The sequence below is a fragment of the Eretmochelys imbricata genome, chromosome 5 (assembly GCF_965152235.1).
Source record: "Eretmochelys imbricata isolate rEreImb1 chromosome 5, rEreImb1.hap1, whole genome shotgun sequence".
NCBI classification, from domain to species: Eukaryota; Metazoa; Chordata; order Testudines; family Cheloniidae; genus Eretmochelys; species Eretmochelys imbricata.
Window position 1 is genome coordinate 128,753,306 of NC_135576.1, and position 13,336 is coordinate 128,766,641.

A 13,336-nucleotide genomic window follows, 5' to 3' on the forward strand; every position below is an offset into this window, starting at 1 on the left:
TTGTGTCCCACTCATTCCTCCTGCAGGGTCCTGCCTGCTTCTTTAGCTTTGGACTCAGCATTGAGATGGCTGTGTGGTTTGGGAAGAGAGGCTGTGGGGAGAGAACCTGACACAGAGAACCCAGGGTGACTTCATGCAAAGTATAGTGGGGAAAGAGAAGACTGGCAGCCTGCTGTAAGGAGATGTGGGTCTTCAGTTTCTCATTGGAGGGTAGAGGGTGCTGCTTTTATGTCTGTCTGCACATTTTACTACATTATGTGATAAAAGCTGACTATTGGCAATGATTCATGAAAATGCAGGTGGCACAATGGTATAGTGTGCGCTTACTTCTAACCTTGAGACTTATTTTAAATGTTGCCTTAAAATTCAATTGTTTGATCTCATCCTTGTCCAAATTCCATTTGTGCACATTGCAAACCACTGTGGAACTTGGCCTGATTTCCTGTTTCTGCTTAGAGGTGGCATGTTGGAATAGCGGAAGTTATACTGGTTAGCATTCAGGTTCATTGACCTCAGATGGAGTTTTGTCTACATCTATCTGGATAGGGCTGAACCCTTCAGAAAGACACCCCCTCCCGACCCCCCCCAACATTGTTGGTCTTGCTCACAGATAGATCAAAAAGGTCTGTAATCTCTAATCAGACTTTCCAAGTGGATATCCGTCTGCATTAATTCTTGCTGCAAACCTCATAATATTCAAGCGTCTTCAGACATATGAAGTCATGCTACAAGGTCCCTTTTCAGCTCTATGGCATTTTTCAAAAACGAGCCCATTATTTAAATATGTAAAGCTGCTACTTGGTCTTCTGTACATACGTTCGCTAACCACTATGCAATAACTCATGACTCTGCTGCTGATACTATGTTCAGCTCAGGTGTACTTTCTTCTATAGTGGACTTGACTCTAAAGTCCACTCCTCCTTAAAGGAAAACTGCTCAGTAGTCACCTAGAATGGGGCACTGATAAAAAATCTCTTCAAAAAAGAAGAAATGTTACTCACCCTGTGCAGTAGCTATAGTTCTTCGAGAACTGTGTCCCTATGGGTGCTCCACTGCCCACCCATCTTCCCCTCTGCTTTGGAGTTCTCTGTTCTACAGCTCCACAATAGAGAAGGAACTGAGGGTGGGTTCACCTGCACAGCACTATATAATAATGATTTGGGGCACGAGGTGACTAGTATATGTGCATGGGCTGAACGGACACTGCTATGAGAAATCTCCATTCAAAGGCACAGGGGTAGGGTGACCAGGTGTCCGGTTTTGGACTGGAACACTTGGTCAAAAAGGGATCCAGGCAGCTCCGGTCAGCACTTCTGACAGGGCCATTGACTGTCTGTTTGGAGAGCCACTGCCCTATGGGACTGGTAGGCTCCCTGCTAGCTGCGGCACTGTGTGGCTCCCGGGTTGGGAAGCAGCCGGCATGTCTGGCCCTAGCTTTAGGGGCAGCCAGAGGGGTCTGTGTGCTCTTCCCCCCCCCCCCCCGCAGGCGCATCTCATTGGCTGGGTCAGGGCAGGGGAGGAACTAGCGCGAGCACGACTTGAGAGCGTTCCGCAAGTGGTGGCTGAGGGGTCGTGTGGTGGGCGCCTCTCCTGCTGCTGCCCGGCCCTCTTCTCCTCACACTCCTTGTGTGGCTGGGTTTGAGCTGCGGTGCATGCCCTGCCTCTGACCGCGGTTTGTCTGTCGTATCCCCGTCTCCGAGTGCTGGGAATGAGGCTGCACCCCCGTTCACCCATCATTGCATCCCTCCCTGTCCCAACCCCCTTGCAGCCTCATCACTGCATTCTTCCTTGCCCCAACCCCTCTGCATCCCCATCCCCTAGTCACTGCATCCCTTCCCCATCCCATCCTGTCCTGTCTGCCACACCTACCCATCCCAGCTCTGTACCCCTTACAGCACTCTCCCACCCATCCTCTCCACCTCCCAGAGCTGCCACCCCCACAGCCCTGCACTCCAGTCACCTCTACACCCTTGTGCCCCCGACATCCTCACGCACCTGTAGCGTTCTGCATCCCCATCCACCCCACATCCCCTCCCTCTCTCCTTCACCCTGACCCTGCTCTCATCCTTGGCCTCTTTCCCTCCACAGTGTCTCTCCTCCACACACACACACGCACACCCATCTTCTCTTCTCCCCCCCCCCCCATCTTTTCCCCTCCAGCCCACCCTCCTCCTTCCCGGCTGGGTGATTTAGGCAGCCCCTGGAAAAGTGTATGAAGAAGTGTCTCTGTGTAGGGAAGTGTATGCATGCATGCATTGTATGTGTGTAAGAGAATGTGGGTCTTTGTGTAGAGAGGTATGTGTATTACCGCATGTTTGTATACGTGTGTGAATACAATTTGCAGCCTAACTCTTTGACTTTTATTCCTTTTGCTGGCTTGCGCACAAAAAAATTGATGACATAAAATATGTGTATTCATTGCATAACAAGTTTTTAAAAGAGAAGGGAACTCTACAAGAAATGTATTATTTCTTAAAAAGTGAGGTTGTCGACTAGTAATTGCAGAAGAGCCAATGTATCCTACATTTATCCCCACCTTTGCTGAGCTACATTATAAACTCTTTGTTGCAGACTCTCTCTTTTTATGTGTATATTCAGCACCTACCACCCTGGAGCCCTGATCTTAGTTGGGGTGTCTAGGCATTAAACAATTGTAATATTAAATAATGTGGAATTATATGTGTTAGTGCATGCTAGATGTGTACACATGAATACACGTGTATCTGCATGTAGGGGTGGGAGTCCGTTTCCACCAGTTTATTTATATAGTTATCTGGACAGGTGTGCATTTCTGTGGTGGTGCTCCATGGCTTTGTATTTGGGCTTCAGGAGTGGGCCTTTAATGGACCCATTGCAGCTGTGTTAATGTGTGGTTCTAATTCCACACACACACTAACAATAACTTTAGTGAAGAAAAAACGTGGAGCTGGTTACGAAAAATGGGAAGAGGGCAGAGAGAGAATAATGAAAACCTTTGTGAAATTTCATTTTTTAAAAAAATTACCCTTTTTGATTATTTTGCTATCAGCTCTAACGTCCTGTAACAAACAAAACATGAACTTAGCATAATACAGCTGTCAAAACAATAATATGCCTGTTGGGGCCTTGCAGTGAATATGAGCACGAGAGAGGGCGGGGAAGAGCAAGCGACAGAGGGAGAGGGGATGGAGTGGGCACGGAAGTGAGGCCTCAGGAAGGTGGGGGAAGGGCAAGGCCTTGGAAGGGGTGGGGCAGTGGGCGGGGGAAGGGTGTTCGGTTTTCTGGAATTAGAAAGTTGGCAACCCTACAGAGGGGGCGCAAGTGCACCTGGAGTGGTGCTCCCATAGGGGGACACATCTCAAAAAACTGCAGTTACTACATAGCGTGAGTAATCATTTCTTCATACTTCAAACCATATTCTGCAAGCCCTCCTTGTGCAGGGATGCTATTGAAATCAGTGGGAGTTTTGTATACGGAGGGCTTGCAAGATTTCTGTGCAACAGTTTGTATATCTGGTTTAAAAACACTAAAATATGTAAGTGTATTCTTCAGTTACAGTTGGCATAAAACTGCCCAGTCTGGCATGTACCTTCCATCCCACACAACCTTGTTGCAAAATATATTTACTAGCAATTTAGTATGGAAAACAACTGTTTTCCTTTGAATGTTTGTTGAATACTCTAACTGTAGTTTTGAATCTGTCTAGTGACCCTCCCAATATTTTTGCTTTCTTTTCTAGGTTCTACTTCTGCTTTTGCTCAGCATGTCAAAAGCACTGAGCAGCAGGGCTGAATTTGAAGTGCCACTCTCACCTCCGCTGTTTTCTCTGCTGTTTTACTTGATGTGCCTGATGCTCTGTGCAGTTCATGTAATTGTATGCACATCAGCAGAAAGCTTGTGCTATTTCTGCAGTATATCATGGTTAACGGCAGTTGGAGTGATGATGCTGATTTCTGCACTTATGTGTGTAATTTTATCCGCCTTTGGAAAGATGATTGAGAATCCCAAACTTCCAGCTAAGGTGAGACCACTCCTTAAGAAATATAGTTGAAGCCTTTTGCTGTTTATGATGTGTTCTTGAGCCAAGTCTTATCTGAAGTTCCTGTTGTATGCTAAAGGTATAGTATAATCTGAAGATAGTGAAATTGAAATGTGATATAGTCACTATGGCATCATACTGATTACTATAATGAAGATCATAAAAAGTGTTCGTTTTCACATTACTTTAAGAAATGTTCTAATGAATGTAATTTTGCATTTGATTTAGTAGATCAGAAACACAGTACACTAGTTACATGCCTCTTACGCTATGACACTTGCGTATACAACTAAAGCAGTTTGGGTGATGCCAAAATACCACACACTGAAAAGAACTGGTTGTATTTTCCAGATACTTGGAACATGACAACACTTTGAGTAAGAAAACAGGCATTGTTAGCTTTTTAGTTTCATAAAACAAATTCAGAGGTTTTAAAACCACATCAGCTATATAAAATGGGCTGCCCCTCCTCAGCAGGTGGTAATAATGGAAAAATCAATTAATATTTAATACAGAAGCTGTATCCTTTCCTTTACTGTCTTGATTGTAAAAAGAATAATTCATTTTGTGGTCTGATAGCTGGTTAGCTTAACTTTTCGGTGCCAAACAGCAAATACTTGTTAAAATAATGAACTAATCAACGAAAGGCAAGATCTGCTGAGCAAGAGATCGAATTGCACAGTCTACTCTGGAAAAGGAATGTTGATCTCAAAATGGCCTATACACACTTCAGTCATCTCTGAATTTTCTTACTTAGGCTTTGACTTTTAGCTTTTATTTTATTTACTATGAAATAAGGAGATGTATCTCTTAGATTAATGTTGCTTTAACTAAAAGCAGTCTGACCTTGATGCTGCTAACATTTCATAGTGCCTTAATAGTCTCTGCTGAAATGGAAATATTTACTCATGGTGAGCAGTGCTGGGTACTCTTTTTTTTTTTTTTCTTTCTACAGTTTTCCACATTTTTTTCATAGTGCCAATTTTATAAATAGCAACAAGCGAAAAAATAATGGTTAGGACTTGGAGAAAATTGCTTACCTGTAACTTGAGTTCATATAGATTATCAGTGAAGATCCCCACGCTCCATCCTCAATAGAACTTGAACAGGTGGAAGGGGCTGAGGATATGCAGAGAGCCATGTTTCTTTACATAGCATTGAATTAAGCGTTCCATTACTCAAGGCAAGAATGCCTCTCCCCTCCCTGTGGTCGGTTTGCCAGAAGGTTCTTGGAAGGATTAGATTTGTATTGGTAAATGTTGGTGTACGCGCACAGACACACAGTTTCCACTGACGATGATCAAAATTTACAATAGGCAAAGTAAGAAAAGTGCTGCTTGAGAACTTTAAATTAGAGTCCCACCTTAATGTATATAAAATGTGTTGTAATGCTGGCATTAGTGGAGCTGGAGGAGTGCAACATTTAGGTAGGTTTAACTTTTCGAATCTCAACATCTGCTGTCATTAAATCATTGTCCCCCCCTCCCCAATTTTCCACAACTGTGAAAATTTAAACAGATTATTTTTAAGCTTTTTTTTTTAATTAACATCTATATTATCCATTGAATTTATTAAAGAAATCAAATTCTGCCAAGCCTAGGCATATACTCAAAAGTGTGCATTTGTACTGATCTACTCAAAGTCAAGTTAAAGGGAACTTTTTTTCCTTGAGCCAATGAGTCACTTCACTTACAAGCATAAAACAAATTCATCTAGCTTGAGGGCTGCAGAAGTTCTTCTTTTGCTGTTTCGAGTTTTATGTGTGACTGAAGATGTTTTCTTGAAAATATCCTAAAATTCATTGGAAAGAAATTAGGCAATAAGGTTAAGATGTTGAACCTTAACTCAATTTTCTGGTCTTCATTGGTTTATGTGAGAGTTCTTACTCTTTGCACAAAAGCATTGTGACAAATCTGTCAACACTTCATCAGGAAACACTGGTCATGCTAGTCTGCTCTTAATCTCCCCTCCCCTCTTTTCTTGATTGCTATGGACAACACCACCAGTCTTACCTGTCACTCAGGCCATAACCTGGGTGACATGTTCAAATGTGGCATCTCTGTAGGTCCTCATACCCAGGGCACATCTCAGTCTTGCAGATTCTTTCAGCGTAATATAAGATACAGCTAACATTCTTGTCCAAGCTCGGTCATCTTGTGTCTTGATTGCTGCAACATCCCTTTCTCTGGCCTTGACAAATCTTGCACTGCTCATATCCATTCAGAATGCTGCTTCAAATATCATTTTACTAGCCTGTTGCTTTATCCATGGCATCTCTCCACTTGCTTTCTCTTTTCTATAGCATCAAACATAAGCTGTTTGTCTTCACTTTCAGGGTCCATCAGTCAGTCCACACCTTACCTATCATTTCTCATTCACTATTGAGATGTTAACTCCCATCTCTGAATGGTCCATGATGCCAGCCTCCCTTGGTGGTTTTCAGAGGATGCAAATAACTTTGAAGGTGTATGTCTACACCAGTGGTGGCTTATGTATAGAGGGCATTAGGGCACCGCCCCTCCTGTAAAAGTCCACACAAATACCTGTGTCACTAAATATGAATTGAGAACACAGCAACTATATTCTGTTAGCAATTTGTATTTAATAACAGCCTCCAGAAGTCTTTCTCCATCGCCCCATGGCAAGTGCGCAGACTATGCAGTGAAAGTCTGTTAGGAGGCAAGCTGCTAGGGTTTTGAATGGGGGCAATTAGAGTGTAACGCTTTACTGTGCTGTATTGTCACTGTAGCCTGTGGTTTGGGCAGTGAATCCAACGCCTCGGACCCCACCCAAAATCCTTGTGGCTTGCTTCCTATCAGTCCTTCACTGCGCAGTCTGTGGGGGAGAAGGAGCTGGAGGAGACGTTGACCAGGAGCTAAGGAAGCAGGAAGAAAGGCCAAATGGGCAGAATAGCCACCCTTCTGAGCTGGTAAATCTGTTGCTCCCGGCCTAGGGCAGAGGGAGCCCTAGGGACCTGCGGCTAACGGTGAACTTTCGGGAGGCAGGCAGGGCAGTGAGTAAGCACCAGGGGCTGGGGTGAAGGGAGGAATTAGGGTAAAGGGAGGAGGGAGACTTCAGGGGCCAGGGACAAGTGGGGTGAGAATTAGAGGGCAGAGCTCCCAGAGAACTGGGGCTAAGGGGAGAGTTCTGGTATGGGGAGCCCCAGGCGTTTCTACTATCCCCCACTTGTGCCAAGGTTGACCAGCTGCCACTTGTCAACACTTGAGCTGGAAGTGAGCCTTCCAGCCTGGGTAGATAGGCTCTCACGCTAGCCACGCAAGCAATGTGGCTTGGGCAGCAGTTTGGGCTCTCAAACCTCCCCCACTTCTCCCCTCCAACTGGGTCTGAGCTTGGGTGGCTAGACAAAGTCTTTGCTGGAGCCACAACGTTCACACTGCTATTTTTAGAATGCTAGCTGGATCCCCGCTTGCATGAGTCTGTGTCTTTTGGGAGGCTTGCTCCCTGTTGCAGTGTAGTCATACCACAAAAAACTGAAAAATACACGTTAAAATTGAAGTTCAACAGTTTCCAGATGTTTGACTTTCAAGTCATGCTGGAAGACTTGCATGTTTTCCCATGCTTTGCCTAAGGGCCTGGGTTAAATGGGGGAGTGGATTTTGCAGGTTGAGGTGCAGTAGTATCTGTTGGATAGGAAGGTTTTTGAGACTGTCAATCCAAGGGAAATTTTTGTATGTCATGTTTTGTAAAGAAATGTAGAGGTGCTGAGGGTTTGTCTACACTGCAGTTGAAAGTGTGATTGACGCATATGTACACATACCTGAGCTGGCTTTAATGTAGCTAGCATGCTAATTGGGGGTTTGAGCATTGGCCTGCTAAACCCAGGGTTGTGAGTTCAATCCTTGAGGGAGCCATTAGGGATCTGGGGCAAAAATTGGGGATTCGTAGCAGGGGATTGGACTAGATGACCTCCTGAGGTCCCTTCCAACCCTGATATTCTATGATGATAGCAGTGAAGCTGTGGCAGCACAAACTTCAGCACAGGCTGGCTGGCCATGTAATAAGGACCCAGGGGACAGGGTGGGCTTGGAGCAGCATGGGTGCTATTGATTATTCACACTGGATTAAAGCTAGCTCAGGTATGTCTATACATGCTTCATTCCCAACTCCAGTTGCAGATGCTTAGCCAGATGCTTTTAACTGAAATATATAAAGATGGATTGCTAAAGGTATACATGAGTAGACATGAATTACAAATAGTACTATAAAATCATTCCCTTTCTTCCTTGCATTACAGTATCACAGAGGTTCTCAAACCGGGAGCAGGGTGCAGAGTATATTCTGGGGGGGTATGAGAAGCTTTTTTGGGGGGGGAAAAAAGCTTACTGCCCCCATTTTATCCACAGTAATGAATAACTAGCAAAGTTGATTCCTCCACACATATCAGTAGGGGTCTACTTAAATCACAGTGAAATCACATATTTTTTTGTGGGTTGGTTAGGGCATAAAGAGCAAACTTCTTGGGTGAGTTCATAGAGTTACATATTCCATGCCACTCTTGCTTCTGTGCTGCCGCTGCTGGCAGCTGTGCTCCCCACTGCTGGCGGCTGTGCTGCCTTCAGAGCTGGGCACCTGGCCAGCAGCCACCTTTCTCCACTCCGCCTTCAGAGCTGGGTGGTTAGAGAGTGGCGGCTGCTGGCTGGGTGCCTGTATCTGAGGGAAGCGCCACCGCCAGCAGAAGTAATGGGGTGGCAGTACCTTACTGTTTTTAATATTTAGTGAAACTTGCATGGCTTTTTAAAATTGGTATATGTACTTGTGTGGCAGGAGTGGGGGGCATAAATACTACAGACACACAAGTGGGGGGGCGCGATCAAGTAAGTTTGAGAACCACTGCAATGTCAGATCTCTGGCTTCTGCAGGAACTGAGATGACATCTCAAATACTTAGAGGGCAAGAAAGACTGTTCTTTTCCAGTTTAAGAGTTTGATGTTGCCAGTGTAGAACCTAGAACATGCATCTTGTTAGGTTGAATAAATCCCTCTTCCAAATTTGTTTTACAATACAAATATATACTTCAAAAATGTATTCGACCATCTGTTAATGGCTTCAGATCTTTTATTTATCTATATCTATATAATTTTAAATAAAGCATTTAGTTCATATCTCTGAAGGAAGTCTCTGAAGTACATGTCCTTCAATGTGGCTTTTTTCCTGTGCTTGAATGTAGGAGCTGATTATCAAGTTCATGAATTTTCTGGAGACCATAATGCTTTAGGCAGTGTTAACATCTGCTTCCTGGATGCTATAAATAACTTTTGATTACTACATCTTTTCACAATCACTCACTCCCTCAGTGACATGTAAGGCTTTAAATAATGCTGCAGTCCTTTATAAATCCTAGCAAATCTTCAAAATGTTAACTTATTTGTCTAGTGCCTCAATTCAAAGTTACTGGATTGTCTTGAAGTGTAATATGTAGTGTTACTGTTTGTAGTCATGTTTTGCTATTTCTCTTAAAAATTGGGGCCAGCCTAAGTAAGAGACATTTTGAAAGTGCTCAGAATGCAACAGCTCTGGAGTATTACTACCATTAATAAAATGCAATTCAAATAAATTGTATTTCATTGAATTTTTGTCTTCTGCTTAATTTTTATTGGTTCCCCCAATATGGTATTTTTTTTTATCTCCTGTTTAACTACCAAAGCACCAAACTGCAGTTCACATTAAGACCTTTTCTTTCATTCGTACTTTTTTTTTTTAAGGTAGTACGAATGAGATGGTGCAGTGATTGGTAGCTTTGAAATGTGATCCCAGCATTCTGGAAAAACCTGATTAGGAACCTTGTAATCAATGCTGTTCCGTCACATGGAAGGTAGCACAGTTGGAAATCAAGATTAGCTCACTTTGTGTCCAAATGAGCAGAAGCCAAGAAAATGACTTCAGGAATGTTAGACTCTTTACCAGCATCCCCCAAATCTTATAATTTCTAGTCTGAAAAGTGAGTGTGTAAAAATTACTTATGTATTTAGTCGCTGATATTTACTTTAGTGTAAAAATAACTTTTTATTGTACGATCAGCCCTCCAGAAGCTGCACAGCTTTGTGAGTGAACTGTATTTTTCTGCCCCACATGTTAACAGAAACGTTAATTTCAATTGCAAGGGCCTGTGCATTCCCATTGTCTAATTATGTCCTAGTTACACTGATTAACCCAATGGTGGCAAGAGAATTGCATCAAGAACTTATTTGGGCTGCAAAATTTTTACTACTCATGGTGACGCACAAACTAGAAAGAACCCAACTTGACTTGCAGATACTAGGTTGGTTTTGCAAGCCTGCTGCTTAGAAAATCTGTATTTATAAATTAAGGATTCCATATACAGTTTGCTTGATATAATGAGGGTGTCAGTCCTTTAAGGTGTTGAGTACCAGCAATGACTAGAAAATTAATGGGGGTTGAAGAGGCTCCAGAGCTTGAAGGATTGAGCCCTAACCGTGGTACCCCACAATGCTTTTACAAAATCCATTTCAGGGTAGTTCTCACTAAGTCAGCTACTGACACAGAAATCTAAATTTAGTGTTTCATGAGCTAAGTCCTAGCTAACCTTTAATGATGACATCCAGTAATGAGGCACAGATTTATTTTGTACATGCTTTCTGTGTGAGGGAATGTGGGGTTGATCACTGAATGTGTCCCTCTCTCAGGAACCATAGAGTTGTGTGTGTATGGGGGGACTGTTGGCGGGAGCAGGAGGAGAAAACATGGTTATTATGGAGGTGAGGAGGATATGCCCTTAGGGGAACAGGTCCATTTGTCAGTGATGCATAAAGAACCCTGTTTGCTGATTCTGGTGAGGTAGGTGAACTTCTGTTGTATTCGGTTAGTTCCATTAGCTTCCCGTTTAACCATTCCTGCCATTTAAACAACAAAACATATACCAAAGCTTTGTCAATTCACCATATTTATTTATATATTATGTCCCTATCCTCTACTCCATTTTGACTTCTAGGTTGTAAGCCTTCGAGAACAGGGATTGTCTTACATAAATCTGTACAGTGCCTGGCAAAATGGGGCTCCAGTCCTGATTGGCGTCTTGAAGCCCTACCATAATGTTTATTAATAGTCAGAAAAGCCACAACAATGCAACCAGGATTAATATCAGTCCTGATAAATCTATTTTTCTTACTGTTTTCTAGACTTGGAGAGTGCATGAGACTTGCTGTTGTGCAGAGGGATTGTTTGGTTACTAGTGTAATTCTGCTGAAGTAATTGTCTCTGCAACAGGAATATTAAGCTGTCACACTAAGCTGCTGCACTGAAACTGTATTGACATGGGCATAGAAATGGAGCAAGTTTGGAGAAACACCAGAAACTTTCCCATTAGTTTGATTGCTCCCATAAAGTTGTTTCATGATTTCCCCAGTGACTTACATTTCAGTTGTTTCCAATTTATGAAGCTTACTGCTGTGTCAAGGGCCCATGGGTTGGTGCTGATAACCATAAGGTACGAGATATATATTTCTGTAAGAGGAAGTGTTAAATCTTTAAAAGAAGACACATAAATTGTCTGATAGGAGGGTGAAGGGATCTGAGATTCCTGTAGCTTCTGGAGGCACAGGTTGGCTACACTAGTCCTGTCATAAATATAAAGGGAAGGGTAAACCCCTTTAAAATCCCTCCTGGCCAGAGGAAAAATCCTCTCACCTGTAAAGGGATAAGAAGCTAAAGGTGACCTCGCTGGCACCTGACCAAAATGACCAATGAGGAGACAAGATATTTTCAAAAGCTGGGAGGAGGGAAAAAAACAAAGGCTCTGTGTCTGTCGGTATGCTGCTTTTGCCGGGGATAGAACAGGAATGGAGTCTTAGACCTTTTAGTAAGTAATCTAGCTAGGTATGTGTTAGACTATGATTTCTTTAAATAGCTGAGAAAAGAACTGTGCTGAATAGAATGACTATTTCTGTCTGTGTGTCTTTTTTGTAACTTAAGGTTTTGCCTAGAGGGATTCTCAATATTTTGAATCTAATTATCCTGTAAGGTATCTACCATCCCGATTTTACAGAGGTGATTCCTTTACTTCTATTTACTTCTATTTCTAGAAAACTGAATGCTTTTTCATTGTTCTCAGATCCAGGGGTTTGGGTCTGTGGTCACCTATGCAAATTGGTGAGGATTTTTACCAAACCTTTCCCAGGAAGTGGGGTGCAAGGGTTGGGAGGATTCTGGGGGGAAAGAAGTGTCCAAACTATGTTTCTCAGTAAACCCAGTTAGAGTTTGGTGGTGGCAGTGGATATTCCAAGGACAAAGGATAGAATTAATTTGTACCTTGGGGAAGTTTTAACCTAAGCTGGTAAAAGTAAGCTTGGGAGGTTTTCAGGCAGGTCCCCACATCTGTACCCTAGCGTTCAGAGTGGGGGAGGAACCTTGACAAGTCCCTTAAATACAGAACTTGGAGTACAGAGGTGAATGCATTGGAGTTGCTGTGACTTAAATCTCCTGTGGTCTAATGGCATGCTTATGCACATTTCGGTCTCAATACATTTTCACTCTTTTTGGGTGTCTCTGCTGAGACTGTTAAACAAGAGGTTAGTGCTAATGCTGGTGGTTTCTGTGATGTAACCTTGTCTGTTAACTGGAATGAGTAAGTATTAGTACATAATCCACCAAACAGGCTTCAGATGATAAGAAGTTTAGATCACTGACTTGGGATGTATTTCATCTGGAAACTCTCATTCAGCTGAAATTTCAATTCTGTATAATCACATTCTGTAATTTTAACTTGTAAATGCAGAGGTTTTGGTGTAATGTGCTCCTTTACCTCCAACCATACGCACATGGTCCATGCTGTTAGTATGAATTAATAATGTCTAATACCTGCTTCAGGTACACCACCTGCCCTGTTTACTCAGCTCACGAACTCCAGGCGGTGAATAACAGACTACATTTAGACTTTGCACAGCTTGGTTCCCACAAATCAAAACTCCAGATTAGTCTTAATTAGATGCTGAGGCTAAACTTGTTTATTACCTGATTATATATAGGTTTAATTTTTGGGTGAAAATGCATAACTTGTTAGCAAATCTTACAAGATAAGCCAACATTTCGGAGTTTGCATTGGAAAACATGGAGATAGTCAACATCCTGAGAGTTAAAAATCTGATATATATGGTCTACATATATGCAGGAGTGAAATCAGGAAGGCCAAATCACACCTGGAGTTGCAGCTAGCAAGAGATGTTAAGAGTAACAAGAAGGGTTTCTTCAGGTATGTTGGCAACAAGAAGAAAGTCAAGGAAAGTGTGGGCCCCATACTGAATGAGGGAGGCAACCTAGTGACAGAGGATGTGGAAAAAGCTA

General features: G+C 42.8%; 1 protein-coding gene across 9 annotated transcripts in view; it reads left to right on the top strand.

Annotated features, from left to right (window-relative positions):
* PIGG (phosphatidylinositol glycan anchor biosynthesis class G (EMM blood group)) overlaps positions 1–13,336 on the top strand; it is a 165,589-nt gene that overhangs the window by 53,063 nt on the left and 99,190 nt on the right. For 8 of the 9 annotated variants that reach the window (XM_077817889.1, XM_077817888.1, XM_077817892.1 and 5 more), the window contains one exon: positions 3,719–4,000. In XM_077817889.1, coding sequence (XP_077674015.1) covers positions 3,719–4,000 — 282 coding nt within the window. Of the gene's footprint in view, positions 1–3,718; positions 4,001–9,206; positions 9,527–13,336 lie in introns of those variants that run through there. The other variant, XM_077817896.1, reaches the window with a different exon arrangement.